Raw genomic sequence first — 15,989 nt, 5'->3', positions numbered from 1 at the left:
ATATTTCTTTGCCATGGGCACATAGGTACCACTGGCCACACACCCTGCAGATTTTGTAGAATACGATGATTTTCAGTTAAGTGGAGGTGAGGAGGAATGATGGAAAAAAGCAGGCCTAGAAACAGTAATGCCATTAATAAAGCTGAGCTAGCACTCTATTACAAATATCCAAGCTCTTAACATTTCCATGGAATAAACACAGACGTCTGTGGGGGAGGTTGAATTTTTTTTTAAAGTGATAGTTATAATTTGTCTCTAATTCCACTTGCTTTTTATTTTACTTCTAAGGTTGTCCGCCCCAAAACAGATGAACAGAGATGTAGATTACAGGAAGCATGCAAAGATATTCTACTTTTTAAAAACCTTGACCAGGTAAGCTGCTCCTTAGTTTTTGGCTAACGGTTCTACAGCATGTATAAATCGCCTGTTGTTAAGCTTAGAAACAAATAATTGTTAAACATGCAGTAATGTTAAACAAGCAGATTGGTTCGATTTTGATGTTAAGCTGGCCATACACGCACCAATTTAATCATACAAAATTATGTTTCGTCCTATTTTCGAACCGTGTGGGATACAAATTATTGACCCGATAATTTTCGTACAATGACGATCAGTTCACGATCGGACAGGTTAGAAAATTTCGGTTGGATAATGATAAAATCTGTGCAGCGATATCCTTGGGGGGCCTACAGTGCATTTCCGGGAGGTCACTTCCATATAATTGTTGCCTGCCAATTATTTTATGTTCAGAACATCCTCCCACTTTAGTTTTAATACTTTATCCAACAATTTCAGTCTGAATGTTAGTTTCAGATTGTTGCATTTAAACATATGATCAATATCTGAACATTTGTTGGAGGAAGACTAAAATCTGATCGTGTGTGGCCAGCTTTACTTGGCTGTGGCCAAAGCTCATTGTCAGGGGCTTTAGACAGAAAAGCGATGGAATACTGCCTGCCAAAACACACAAATCGGGCTGCTGGGTTTATATTGATAAAGACAAGTCAAGAATTGACAGGTTGACATGATTTCCATGGATAAAAATTTTAGTCAGTTCAGCTTGTCCAACAATGTGATGTTTTGGCCTTTCAGTCAGATAATGTTAAAGATTTGAATTCCTTAAGCTGGCCATACAGGCAGATTTTAGCTGCCAATTCAGCCCCTTTAGAACGAGTCCTCAGCTTATCTGCCCATGTATGGACCCTATCCAAAGGCCTGTCCACAAATCAGCCATGTATCTGTTGGACAGGTGTAAAAAAATATCATGGAGGGCCACATCAGCTAGTTGATAGCCATTGGACAGTAGGAAGCCCTGGATGTGCCAGTTTGTTAGGTACTTCCTAATGACTAAAATTGCTGTCCGTTTACCCCAGGACAGCAATCGTTAAAACAGAGTCCTGGCATTGTTTCCTGAAGAGCACCACACTGCTGTGCCTAGGCTGGCTGAATATATAGTGTAGTACTTAACTGTACTACACGTGCCCAGCTTAATCCAGCACTAAAGTTCTGGGAGAAGGAAAATTATGGCAGTGGGGCACTCTTTAGGAAGTATTGGTGTGTTTTTTTTGTTTTTTAATAGTAACTGTCACCCCTCCAGTATGTTTTGTTGTTTCATTGCATATTTTTACCAGTATTGCATTATTGCTTTTATAAAGCAAAATGTTTAAATATACAACTAAATCATAACAGTGTGGCAATCTGAGATTTGATGTGCACAAATGTGAAATTTGTTTATATTTTGTGTGAGAAAAAATAACCCTTTCCTCTACCATTACATGAATTTAGGAGCAGCTCTCTCAGGTTCTTGATGCAATGTTCGAGATGAGAGTGAAACCTCAGGAACATGTTATTGACCAGGGAGATGATGGAGATAACTTCTATGTTGTTGAAAGGTGAATATGCTTTTAATATGGTTTGAATCGCTGGAGGAGGCTGTAATACATTTGTGTAAATTGCATAATCCGGGATATCAAACAGTTGTTTATATTTAAAAAATATAAGAAATGTTTGAAAAACTTGGGATAAACAGCTTTAAAGGAGAAGAAAAGGTTACGAACTAAGTAAGCTGTATCAGAAAGGTCTATGTAAATACAGCCATAAGAACTCACAGAAACGCTGCACTGAGTCCTCTATCAAAAGAAACAAAGGATTTCTTGTCTCCTTTTTTGTAAACATGTTCTTTGGTTTTAGACTTCCATTCTCAGAAAAATCCTGAACATAAAATATATATAGCTTTATAAATTTCCAGTTGTTTTAAAGTTATTTGTAAATTGAATTGCTATTAAAAGCAGTTTCTAACTATTTATATTTTCTGCACTTCTGCCTTTGAATCCTGAAACAATGTTGCAAGCTAGCGGGTAGCCGATTAAAAGAATTGGAAGAGACCTGACTCCTGTTACATTGGTTTTTAGAGTCAAACTAAGGACAGAAAGAGACAAACTTAGCTTTTGACTTTTATTACAGTTGCAGATAACTTAAAAACCATTTAAACATGTAATGAAAAATACTGGAAAGTTGCTTAGAATTACACTTTTTTTCCAATATGTAAAACCTACTTAAAAGTGGAAATTTTTCCCTTTTTAAGGTAGTATTTTTGTAGTCCTGTTGACTACTTATGTCATAAATATTGATCTCTCATTTAACTTCTCCCCTGCTGGATGCCTTTCCATGCTATGTTTAGCCAGGCCATGACAGTTACCTGATATCTAAATCTATATAGTGCCTTATATTTGACAAGACAAGTTTTAGTGTCTTGAATGTTAACGAGGTCCAAATCTACACGTATAAAAAGGAAATGATGTCGGTTTACTGTTTTAGTAACCATGCAATCTTTTCTTTCCCTGATCTCCAACAGAGGACAGTATGACATATTTGTAGAGAGAGATGGTCAGTCAAGATGTGTGGGCAGATATGATAATCATGGAAGCTTTGGTGAACTAGCACTGATGTACAACACTCCTAGAGCTGCAACCATCGTTGCCACATCAGAAGGGGCTCTTTGGGGGCTGGTGAGTCAGTTGAAATTATTATACCGAATGTGGCTTAGATTTTATTTTCTAATGTTAAAGCAGTAGTTTAGAATAAATCACATTATTGGCTTTTAAGGTTGCCACTGTGTTTATTTGTATAAGTTAAAGGAATACTGGGAAAACCCATCAGTTAATAGAGCTTCTCCAGCAGAATCCTGCATTGAAATCTCTTTTTCAAAAACACAAACAGATGTTTTTATATTTAATTTTGAAATGTCACATGGGGCTAGCCATATTAATTTCCCAGGGTGCCACAGCCATGTGACCTGTGCTCTGATAAACTTCAGTCACACTTTACAGCTGCGCTGAATGTTGGAGTGATATCCCCCCCAGCATCTGATCAGCAGAACAATGGGAAGGGAGCAAGATAGCAGCTCCCAGTAGGTATCAGAATAGCACTCAATAGTAAGAAATCCAAGTCCGGCTTGGGACTCCTCCAGTTACATGGGAGTAGGAGAAACAATAGGTTAGCTGAAAGCAGTTCTAATGTGTAGCGCTGGCTCCTTCTGAAAGCTCAGGCTCAGGCACACTTTACTGCTGCGCTGCAAGTTGGAGTGATATCCCCCCCAGCAGCCGATCAGCAGAACAATGGGAAGGGAGCAAGATAGCAGCTCCCAGTAGGTATCAGAATTGCACTCAATAGTAAGAAATCCAAGTCCAGCTTGGGACTCCTCCAGTTATATGGGAGTAAGAGAAACAATAGGTTATCTGAAAGCAGTAGGAGGGGAAAAGCCAATCACAGGCCTGCAGTCACACAAGCAAAGTCAGGCTTCGGTTCCCTGTCAGGTCAGCCTAGCTGCTAATGGGTTTCTGTTCTATAGTGCGGAGTGCTGCCAACCCCCCCCCCCCTTCCCCCACAGCCTGGGAAAGGAGGCAACAGGAAGTGGAACAGATGGGTGGGATTAGTAGGGTATTTGGAGAAATTTTCAATAATTCAGCTTGAAACACTAATTTTTAAAGCACATTACTTCTTTATTTACATGAGTACAATTTCTTGGCACAATATTGTTTTTTACACAATATGTCACCTTTAACATGTAACCTTCTGACCGTTTAGGATGCCATTCAATGGAAAATATCTTTCTAACATGGAATCTATTTTCATTTTAGGACAGAGTAACCTTCAGACGTATTATTTTGAAAAACAATGCCAAGAAGCGAAAAACTTATGAAATATTTATTGAATCTGTACCTGTTCTCAAGTTCTTAGAGGTGAGAAATCCAGATTTATTTTTGTTTTCATTATTTTTACCACTTAATGTACAGCATTGCGTAATATTACACTCTGCAGTTAGTTTGTGGGAGATGAAACTAATTTTAAATGATTTCAGTATATAGAGAGTAACTGATTACTTTTTATTTTCTAGCTTTCTGAGCGCATGAAAATTGTTGATGTAATTGCTGCAAGAGTGTATAAAGATGGAGATCGCATCATTGCACAGGTAACAGGCTTTTGTAAAATGAATAAATAAAATAAACATAAGCTACTAGGGGCAACTCCTTGCAGATATTGCCTTGCCTGGGATTGAAGTAAAGAACACAGTGCTGCAAGGCAAAAAGTGCTTTCCACTGAACCACCTTGGTAATTTATTTGGGTTATCTGTGTGGGTCCAGCTTTAGGGAAATATCATAAACTAAGCCATATAGACTTTTTTCCCCCCCTTTTTCCACTGCTTCCTTCGCTATTTTTAACTTTCATTCTGCATTAAATAAAAGGGATTGCTTTTTAGAGCACTTGCTTATATAATATTCAGTAGGTATTGCAGACTGTGAATAATTACAAGATCTATATTTCACTTCCATTAGGGTGATAAAGCTGACTGCTTTTTTATTGTGGAATCGGGAGAGGTAAAAATCATGATGAAAAGTAAGGTAAGTGTGTGTTTATTTTTAGCTGAATTGCTAAGACAGGCAATACATACAGACTTGTATGTATTGCGCCATGGCTGCCCAGTCACAGACCCCACATAACATGTCCTGACCCTGCCACTCTGCTAATAACAGAACCTTGTCCCCAGTGTGGCTCCTTATATTGTATTACTTACTATGCAATCTGGTTATTTCAGAAATGACATAGAATTTATAATTCTTTATATTTATAAAGTTTCTTAAACTTTTTTCAAATGTAATTTGCCAGATAGTTCCTCTCTAACCTTTTTTTTCCAAGGGAACCGGCTTACATGCCTTTGCAAGGCAAAGTATTGTCTGTTACTGGAAGTAATTTCACTTATTTTAAAGGGGGATCATGAATACCCACCCTAAATATTGTCCTGAATCATAAGTTATACTTCCCTATTTAAAGTATGACTGTTTCAAAGTGTTTCCTTATTTAGAAAACTTTAGGAAGACATATCAGTAGTGGCTTGTTAATCATTTGTATGTGTTTGCCTTTACACCACCTCATTGTTGTCTAATATTATCTTAATGAAGTTTGCTCTATTTCTTTGTAGTCGCTATAAGCAAAATGGGTATAAAAACGTTTGGTAAATAGATATGAATCAGCATCAGCTAAAATGCTTGTGAATTTATTTGGAACATTGCTAATGTCTTTATCTGTTACAGACAAAAACAGGTCAAGAAAGTAACCAGGAAGTAGAGATAGCACGTTGTAAAAGTGGACAGTATTTTGGAGAACTAGCTCTCGTTACCAACAAGCCAAGAGCAGCTTCGGCCTACGCTGTGGGGGACGTAAAGTGCTTAAGTAAATATTGACTCCTTCGCTTTAAACCCACATCTTTATTAGTGTTGTGAATCTTTTATAATTTATGAGCAAAACAATTGGGGCTATTTAGATATATTTAATGCAATTAAAATGTTTATAAAATAGCCAGTGTTGTAAATGTAACCCTCTCAAGTTGAATTTCACACAAGGCAAATTGCCAGCAGCAATTAAGAATAAAAGGGCAGCTCAGAAATGGCCATAAAATATCAATTACAATGAAGAATATATTTAAAAGGGATACTGACACTGTCTTGAAGTTTCCTTGTCTTTCCAGCTACTAACTGTATGTGCTGGGCCACTTTATCAAATATTGTAATATTTATTCATCAATTTATTGGAATCTCTGTCAGGAGCATTGACAAATTTTATTCAACTAAATGACAATCTGCATGGGCACATTTTGGTGCTTCTCTGTTGGCAGAGAATATGACCCTTGTGCCATTGGCCAAAGTTGTCTTTTCAGTCTGTAGTCACTTAAGAATCTGTTCCCAGGAGCTCCTAAAGTCAGGGTCGGACTGGGGGGCATGCATAAGTGAAACGCGTCAGGGGAGGACCGGGGGAGCAGCAACAGGCATCTGGTCGGGCCCACTGGGTTTTTTCCCGGCGGCCCAGTCCGACCCTGCCTAGAGTCATAAAGAATATTGTTCTTCAAAGGCTTTAGTACCCATTCATAAAACACAAGTAAGAGCATAAATCTGTTGATCTCTCTAGTATTAATGCAGCAAGCCAACATTAGATGGTGTCTTGGTAACTAGAGAAGAATAAGGTTACCAGGCCTGATAAGCTAAAATCAAATGTTTTATTTCTGTTTAAAAAATGTTTCCCCCTTTTATCTTTTTTTAGTTATGGATGTGCAGGCATTTGAACGATTGCTGGGCCCCTGCATGGACATTATGAAGAGAAATATCACACATTATGAGGAGCAGTTGGTTGCATTGTTTGGTTCCAGCATGGACCTTAGGGATCCAGGAAAATAGGCACAGTTACCTCATTGCCTTCTCTGTTCAAGACACAGAAAAAAGCTTCCTGTCAGCAACACAACAAACAAGGGACAAAGAGCACTGTGGAACAGCTACTGCTGTTGTCTTGAGCACTTTTTCTTTTTCACCCCCCTCTTTATTTTTTAAACAGAGAGTAAAGCTTCAGCAGCAGAGACCATGGTAGAAATCCAGTCTGGGCCATTTTGCTGCTGAGATCCCATTATTAGACCTCATAGAAATACGTGCCTTTCTTTTTCCTCCCCTGGTTAAGAATGGCATAATAGCCCTCGTTGCGATACATTTTGTAAGTGCCTACTCCACAGCCCAGTGTCTGAGCATAACAAGTAGAATTAAAAAACAAAAAAAACATTTTTGTTATTTACTAAACATGGCTGCCATTTTTTCTAGTCAAAACAATGAGGTTGATCGGCAATAAGGTTTAATTTTACTTGGAAACTGTTCTTGGGTTCAGCACTGCAGCCTATTAATTGCAGTGCTGAACTGCCGATATTTACGAATCATTTTAGTCATGTGGCGCCCTCTGCAGCTTGCCTTGGGAAAATGGTGTTTAGCCTATGCAACCTGTTCTATAGCTAACCATTTAGTCACAGCAGTTTTGTTCCGTGTTTGAGAGATTCTGCCATATATAAGAACTTGGAAAATGTTGCATTTTAATAGCTCTTCGGATAGCCACAAAGATGTTTCAACAATAATAGGTCTGAGTATTAATTTGTAAAATGTTTTCGCATAGCTGGGCTTCCCTCCCTCACCCCCACAGTTGGCCTGCTCAGTCGGAACTCTCGCTCCCTTAGCCGTTCCGTATGATTTAGGTTCACCTAGTAGCAAAAATGTTATGAGACAAAAAAAAAAATAAATCCTGTATAGTCATTTTAGAACATTTTTTATCTTTGTATCTAAGAAGAGAATGTTAACACAAGTTCCTATTGTGGCTCCTATGGATTTCCTTTTTTTTTTTTCCCCCCCAATAGGATATTTTGTTATTGAAATCAGTCAAGCACCATTCCTAAAATATTATTCAAATACAAATGACATCCACACTGATAAACTCTATATATCTATATAGTCTTTCTCACACACACTTTGCACTCCCATTTTTATTCAGGAGCAACATTTTAATGCCTTTTTTCCCCCTTTTTACCCCCCTCGAATGTATGTTAAGAACAATGGCAAGACTTTCTGCAGCTTGAGTGGAGCGTTCCTTACGTTAGGAGAAAGTAATACAGTATGTCGTGCAACATGAACCAAAATGATTATTGTATTCAATGAAGCGTTTGTAGCGTTTCTCAAGCACTCCAAGAAACCTCCGAACATAAAATTCTAAGTTACTTGTCGTGTTGGTGGAGTCTTTCGTATTGTTCATTTAAATATACCACTTTTATTTCATGGAACTCTGTGAGACTCACAACGAGCAAATTCAAAGATTTGTATTTATAAAAGTAAAGTGTACTACTAAAAAAAAAAAAAAAAGTATTTTGCCCTAAATTAAATATAGTGGATTTGTTTGTTTTTTTTTCATTTTATGGAAATTTTTTTATAATAAAGGCAAAATAAACTTCCCAGAGTTTCATGCAAGAAAAAAAAGTTGTTTAAACTGTCCATCTTGATATTAAAAAGAAATGTCATTCGTTTTATGACAAATGAACTCTTAAGTGGTGTATATTTGGCGGAGCCTCCTCTAACGGTTATTTAAAAATTAAAATTTTTTTTTTGTGATAGCTAAATTTAAGGGAGAAGGAGATTTAAGGGGGTAGTTCACTTTTAAGTTAACTTGTCCTATTCCTAGCAACTTTTCAGTTGGGCTTCATTTATTTATTAGGTGTAGTTGTGGAATTCTTTGCAGCCTTCTTCTGACTCCTTCCAGTTTTCATATTGGGGTCACTGACCCCGGCGGCCAAAAAACTGTTATTTTTTTATTACTTATTATTCTATCCAGTCCCTTTTGTTGTTATTATCCAGTATCTCATTCAAACCAGATTGGTGCTGAAATCTCAAACTGGGAGTTGAAGTTGAGTTGAACAAGAAGCAAAATAATAAAAAAATGAAGACCAATGGCAATTTGTGTCAATATATCACACTCTACATCATACTAAAAGTTAATTTTAAGCTGAACAACCCCTTTAAAGTCCAGTTTTATGGTTCTCCCTGGTTTATACGTAGCTGCATTTTCCCCCAGCAAACACTGGGAGTGCTTATTGAACTTCCTGCTTCCTGTTTCTCTCAAAGTACTTGAAAAATAAGAAATTCCAATTCCACAGATCTGAGAGCTGTTATACAATTTTCTATCGTATGACTAAAGCCGTTTTAACGGTCTGTCTGCCCTTTGTCAAAATTGTAACTGCATCGAATGACTCTAAAGTCTAGTTTGCATGTTTTCTTGCCCAGAAGCGGTGTCGATGCAGCATGCAGGGCGCCCTTAGCATGTTTTTCACTCCGGCACGCCTGCCCAAGTACACGATTGTTCGATATAACCAATGATACAGAATGAAGTCACTGGCGTCCATATTTGTCTGCCATTCTCTGTATCAGCAGAATATCCGTCCGGTTCTTGGGTTTGAACACACTCCAGTGCTTTATTCAAGTCTTTTCAACCTATTCGGAGGATGAGTTTACTCAATCACCTCAGTAAAAGAAATCTTTCAGTGAGTAAACACTCCCACTTTTTTTATTTATTGAATGCTGCACTCGGGCAGTGGTGAGACAGCAGCATAGTAATCGTATTTATCATTGTGCTCGTTTGTACTGCTGTCTCTTTAAATGCTTGGAACATTTCAGCATGGGCGATCTGCGTTTGTAGATACTGGAGGATGCCATTTGTTTGTTACACTGGGCAGCATAATGGGAAAGTACAGCCGACATGATAGTGAGAGCTCAGCAGCAAAGTGAGTAAAGGGGTAAAAAAAAATCAATTTCACCTGCTTATTATGCTGTCGTTGACTATTTTTTTGTTTGTTTTTTACTCTTTCACTCAGCTGTCATAAGCATCATGGCCAAATGCAGTTCTGTTTTTACGTTACAGCACAGCATTCACCAAAATGCAAAATAAAAATTCTCAAATATTTAGAATTCTGCACTGTCAAAAGGAAATCTTTAAGTCACCGGTCTCCTGTTGAACTGAAGTTGATCCATTACCCATTTTTGGCAATAGTCAGGTTTGTTCCCTCTCTCGCCCACGACAATTCTAACTGATTTGTTGCCAGTGAATCCCACGTGAGTGTGCCACTTCAGCCATGTGTTTGGTTTGGGCCTTCCTTTTCCTCCATGCTACAGGGCTATCGTTAGGAACGCCGGAGAGACAGCCAATCTCCTTCTGTCCTTAGTCAAGTATTTTACTCTATTCGCTTATACCAACAAAAAGTGTAATTCTGCCTAAAAGAAGCTACCTCAAGGTATAAAGTGCTTGGCAGAGTTACCACCAGTCATCCACCTGTGACAGATACCCCCCCATCACTTCTATTGTTTCACTTCTTTTCCCATTGAAATCCCCATTGTCTCGCACTCTCAAACAGTATTTTCCTGCAGTTATTGGGAGAAAGAAAACAGTATTGGATCTCATTGCAACATTATGTATCAACTCCTTCCAATGGGTTTCTGATATTTAAGCTTACATTTTATTAATAAATGCGGAAATTCTTATCTAGTCCTATTGTATATACCTTTATTGAGTCTTTGTTTGTTTTTCCTGGTAAGATATTTGAATTGCTTGATTTGTAAATGTTTCTAGTACTATACTAACCCTAAGGGTGCAGTCACATGTTGTGGATGATTGAGTTCCCTAGGCATGCTGGGTAAAGCAGATCTGCTCTCCAAAGCTCTGTGTAGGTTCACCCAACTGTAACTGGGTCCGCCTGTGTGCAGCTATAGAAGGAAATGCATGTTTGTGTGTTTTTCAGGCCAAAGCTCCCTCAATGTAGCTGAAAGCGAATCATACACCATGTGACTGTTCCCTAAGGGCGAGACACTTATGGGCTGAATTGCAAGTTTTTATTGTGTTTAAAATATACAAGATGGAAAAGACACTGTTCATCCTCATTAGTTATCCTTTTGTCCAATCCTGGCCAAAATGAGAAACTGCTGGAATCCTCCGCTATTTAAAATGTAGAAACATTTTAAAGGTGCCCATACATGTCAAGAGCTGCTCGTTGGCAAAGCAGCAAATCTTTCTCTGACATTTGGACGATTTTTGGCCAGATATTGGTCAATAGGCCCATCTGAGGGCCCCATATATGAGCCAATAAGCTGCCAACTAAAGGTGGCCATACACCTTCAGATCCACTCCACCCCACATATGGGTGGGCAATATCGGGAGAATCCAGGCTAATTCTATCGTTTGTCCCTGGGGCCAAACAATCAAATTATAACAATGGGTATAGGCAAAGTCAACGAGCTGATGTGGTCCCCGATCCGACTAGATTTTTTAACCTGCCCGATCGATATCTGGCCGATTTCAGGCCAGATAACGGTCGGGCTGGCCTGTCGGTAGTGCCCATACACGGGCCAATTAGCTGCCGAATCGGTCTAAGGGACCAGAATTGCCCGTGTATGGGGCACCTTTAGACTGTCAGCAGCTTATATCGGCCCGTGTATGGTCACCTTTAGCTCGTAACAAGAATTCGTAGAAATTCACTACTCTGACATATTTATCAAAGGTTTAAAAAAGACAACTTAAAAAAAAAAAAAAAATATATATATATCCAAAATACTATAAACATGAAGCTGGTGTGGGATAATTCATTGATTTGAGATAATGGAGGATTTTGTTACAACTAGGAGAGCAAACTTTAACATGAAAGTATTCAACCCCCTGGAACTATTCACATCCTGTGATTGGAATTTAATAGATTGAAAAGAGAACATTTAAACACTCAAATTACCGCAAAATAATTTTCTAGATTTCAAGATATTGGTAGTTTGTGCACTGCTAATAGAATAGAAATAAAAACAGCGCCATCTGCTGGTCTGTTCTGCTAGCCCCACTCTCCTGATGGTCCTGAGTGTCTGCTTTCTGCCATATTGTTCTCTGGTCCGAGACCAAAATCTCTTCCTGCTTGCTGTTCTTCCGTCCCTTTTGCAAGCTCCAGGCAGGTTCTGCTAACGGTTTTTCTGCTATGGCTTTCCTGCCAACATTCGGAGATAAAGCCAAGCTTTGTGGAGCATTCAGGGTTTAGTTGTCCCATGGGCAGTGTTGTACACCTCCACTATGGGACCTCCCCAACTCATTGGCCTCTTGGTTGCACTTTGAACTACTGTCCTTTCCCCAGTTGCTGAGTTTTGGTGAATGACCTGTAGGCAGAGTCATAGTTGTGTTATTTTTATGCTTTTAACAATTTTTCCCTCAGGGATGATTGATCTGAGCAGTTCTATTCTACTTTATTCTTGGTTTCACAACCCTCTTTTATGTATTTTGTCAGTTATTCCATGGAAAGAGACATCCACCATATGATGAAAGCATATGGAAGTTTTTGTCCTGCACCTATTCAACCTGCATAAGGGGGCACAGTGGCCTCGGTGTTCCCACTGTTGGGCAACCCCACCATTACCATCCAGACATCTTGTAGTGGGAAGGATCAAGCTCAAATCAAGGGTCTCTATAGCAAGTGTAACTGGGAAGGCACTCACTCTCCACCTAGCAAGCTGCTGGTGATGCACTGGAAATCTAGGAACACCTGAAGATTACTAAATAGAATTGCTATCGGTTTTCCTCTGGCCTACAGCTATAGTTTGGTAGGGGGGGTTCAGTCAGAGTCGTGTGTTCTGCCTTAAAGGAACAGTAACACTAAAAAAATGAAAGAGCTTTAAAGTAATAAAAATATAATGCACTGTTGCCCTGCACTGGTAAAACTGGTGTGTTTGCTACAGTAACACTACTATACTTTATATAATAAGCTGCTGTGTAGCCATGGGGGCAGCAAGGCACAGGTTACATAGCAGATAACAGATAAGCTCTGTAGAATACAATAGTGTTTTATCTGTTATCTGCTATGTGCCTGTGCCTTTTCTCCTTTGAATGGCTGCCTCCATGGCTACATAGCAGTTTATTTATATAAATTATAGTAACATAGTAACATAGTAAGTTGGGTTGAAAAAAGACATACGTCCATCAAGTTCAACCATAATGCCTATACCTAACCTGCCTAACTACAAGTTGATCCAGAGGAAGGCAAAAAACCCCATCTGAAGCCTCTCTAATTTGCCTCAGAGGGGAAAAAATTCCTTCCTGACTCCAAGATGGCAATCGGACCAGTCCCTGTATCAACTTGTACTAAGAGCTATCTCCCATAACCGTGTATTCCCTCACTTGCTAAGAATCCATCCAGCCCCTTCTTAAAGCTATATAATGTATCAGCCAGTACGACTGATTCGGGGAGGGAATTCCACAACTTCACAGCTCTCACTGTAAAAAATCCTTTCCGAATATTTAAATGGAACCTCCCTTCTTCTAAACGGAGTGGGTGCCCTCGTGTCCGTTGGAAGGACCTACTGGTAAATAAAACATTAGAGAGGTTATTATATGATCCCCTTATATATTTATACATAGTTATCATGTCACCTCTTAAGCGCCTCTTCTCCAGTGTAAACAGACCCAACTTGGCCAGTCTTTCTTCAGTAGACTTTCTGAAGTAAACACACAACTTTTACCAGTGCAGGGCAGTAGCACATTATATTTTAGTTACTTTTATACACTTTCATTTTTTGGTGTTACTGTTCCCTTAAGGCCCAAGTTTTGCTTTCTCTCCAGAAGTGGTGGGGATGTTGGAGACTGGGTAATCTCTGTTAATCCAGGATTAACAGAGATTGTACACCAAACATAAGGTGTTGTTTAAGGTCTTCACAGTAAATTCCATGCTAAGTTGCCACTGTTCCATCTCTTCCAGATGCCCTGCCTGTGCCTTAGGGAGGTGATTTTTTGAAAGCCTCCTCTGTTACCTTTGCATGAACAGCGGAGAACCAAAAAGGCTTGACTGGGCCTAAACCACTTAAGTCTTCATGGTATCTGCAGGCTTACAGAGTCTGGAGATGATCCTACAGTGAATCAGTAGCTTCCAGCATCCAGTTAGGTGCACTAGACTTACATAGTTCTGGTACACCACAAAAGGAAGAACAACAAGAAGGCCTAGTGAACTCAGGAGTATGATGTAAGATTGAGGTCTTTTTGGAACCACTAAGCTTGAACCAAAGACCCTGCCAAGAAAGTGAAGTTCTTGAACTGAAACCTTAAACCTGCAAGGGAAACAAGGAATCCAAAGAAGGAGAAAAGCACTACTCTAAGCTGCATAGAAAGTAGGAAATCATTTTTCAGTTGCAGTAAGTGACCAGCAGGTGGTGCTGCTGCTACAGAATTCATTATATCTGCAGTTCAAAATTTAAATCACTCCAAAACAAAAAAATTATATACATTTCCAAAGTACTCTGAGCAATTATCTTTTTAATGGTTTGCTTATCCTGTAAGCTGTATTCCCCCTTGGGTATTGCGGAAGAAGAAGAAATTTAAATTCTGCTGATAGATGGAGGCTTACACAATTGTTATTTTGCTTTAAATCTCCATCTTTGTCTAGCCCAGACTTATAATGAGAATTTCACTCTGTTCCTCTTGCCTTTAATCAGCAGCCAAAAGCTATTTCCTGTGTTCTCTGTTCCCCACACTATAATCCTTTTTGATGTTTGGACTCCGTATCTTCTAAATCAACCCAAACTGCCCTTTCCCAGTACACTTGAAGTTCCTTTCCCACCAAAGGCACCCCCAGTTAACCACATGCAAGGGTGTGTGCAGATTTCTCTGCCGATCTGTGCTAATGTACTATAGCAGAAGAACTGCCAAGAGCTTCAGAATTACAATAACATTCTACTATGGGTTTGATGGACTGGACAATGTTTGGGCATATACTGGGTTTAGAGAGAGTTACATGCACTAACATACCTCTCAATGTTTGAGTCCCCCTCCCCCAAAGCAGGGCAATTTAGAACATGACCCTAGTGTACCCCCAATCTGACAAAAAGAAATCTAAATCTTGCAAGTGCAAGATTTCTATTGTTGGATATAAGCAGTTTTAGACTACTTGTACCAGATATATGGCTGGACCTTTATCTGTTCCCTGCAAGGGGGGGACCTAGCAAGAGAATGGCCACCTTCTTTCTGTAATGTAACCCACAAGACAATAGGAGCCAGCAATAATACTGGGTACCAGACGACAGACTAGGAGCAGTGCAATGGCGCTGTATTCTCATGGGTGAACAGCAGATGGCAGCGGTAGAGTGTAGTTTCTACACTCGCTTTGTGCAATTTCTGTTCTCTACTTTCTGGTGGGGGGGGGGGGGGAACAACAAGAATGATGTTATTATTCTCTTGTATGGGTGGGCTGTGTGGGCATAGCTGCCTGGAGCTTAAAGTAAACACATAAAAATGAATTGATGAAAGTGATATTCTAAGCATTATGCAATATATATTTCCCCCCACCCCCAAGATATTAAGGTGGGCAGCATCAAGGGCACTGCTGCCATGGGGCGAGTTGAGAAGAGTGGTTTCTGGTAATGTAAAGTGCTATTCTGCTCTCTGCACTAGCTGTGTGGCATTCACCCCTCAAATGCCCCTGTACTCTCTGCCAGGGCTCCATTATGGGTTTGCCTAGTTAAGGGTATAAGTGGCTGCATATTTGTACATCCCAGGTGCCTGGCTTTGTATTTATTGACATTAAATCTCATCTGCCACTTAGCTGCCCAGATTGCCAGTTTGCCCAGATCCTGCTGCAATGTGCGAATTAAAACGCCGGAATAGGCAGGGTCGGTTTGGGGACCGCATCAACGAGACGATGCGGTCCCCGATACGACTAAATTTTTTTACTTGCCTGATCGATATCTGGCTGATTTTAGGCCCAATGTAGGTCGGGCAGGCCTGTCGTTTGTGCCCCTACATGGGCCAATAAGCTGCCGAATCGGTCTAAGGGACCTATATTGGCAGCTCCAATCGGCCCATGTATGGCCACCTTAAGACCAACGCAGACCTTAGTTTATAAAGCAGTCGTTTGTGGGGAACGGTATCCAATGTACTGCTTCCTACTAATCCTATCGTAAAAAGCAATAAGCAATCCAATTGGTCTTACATGACCTGTCCTTCATAAAGCCATGCTTATTACTGCCCGTAATGCCATTCTCCAGAACAACATTTTGAATGTGATCTGTCAAATGGGGTTGTTCACCTACAACTACAACCAGTAGAAAATTTAGGATTAACCATTCTATAAC

At 39.6% G+C, this 15,989-nt stretch overlaps 1 protein-coding gene across 1 annotated transcript in view; it reads left to right on the top strand.

The window, feature by feature from the left end:
• Nucleotides 1–10,389, top strand: part of prkar2a (protein kinase, cAMP-dependent, regulatory subunit type II alpha) — a 32,173-nt gene extending 21,784 nt beyond the window's left edge. The window contains exons 4-11 of the mRNA XM_002933058.5: nt 289–372; nt 1,786–1,892; nt 2,855–3,008; nt 4,140–4,241; nt 4,397–4,471; nt 4,836–4,901; nt 5,592–5,730; nt 6,595–10,389. Of these exons, the coding sequence (XP_002933104.1) occupies nt 289–372; nt 1,786–1,892; nt 2,855–3,008; nt 4,140–4,241; nt 4,397–4,471; nt 4,836–4,901; nt 5,592–5,730; nt 6,595–6,728 (861 nt within the window). The 3' untranslated portion in view covers nt 6,729–10,389. The remainder of the gene's footprint in view (nt 1–288; nt 373–1,785; nt 1,893–2,854; nt 3,009–4,139; nt 4,242–4,396; nt 4,472–4,835; nt 4,902–5,591; nt 5,731–6,594) is intronic.
• The last annotated feature ends 5,600 nt before the right edge of the window (nt 10,390–15,989 follow it).

The sequence above is a fragment of the Xenopus tropicalis genome, chromosome 4, assembly GCF_000004195.4.
Source record: "Xenopus tropicalis strain Nigerian chromosome 4, UCB_Xtro_10.0, whole genome shotgun sequence".
Taxonomy (NCBI): Eukaryota; Metazoa; Chordata; class Amphibia; order Anura; family Pipidae; genus Xenopus; species Xenopus tropicalis.
The sequence above is the reverse complement of the archived record's forward strand: the minus strand, read 5'-3'. Positions and strand labels throughout refer to the sequence as shown.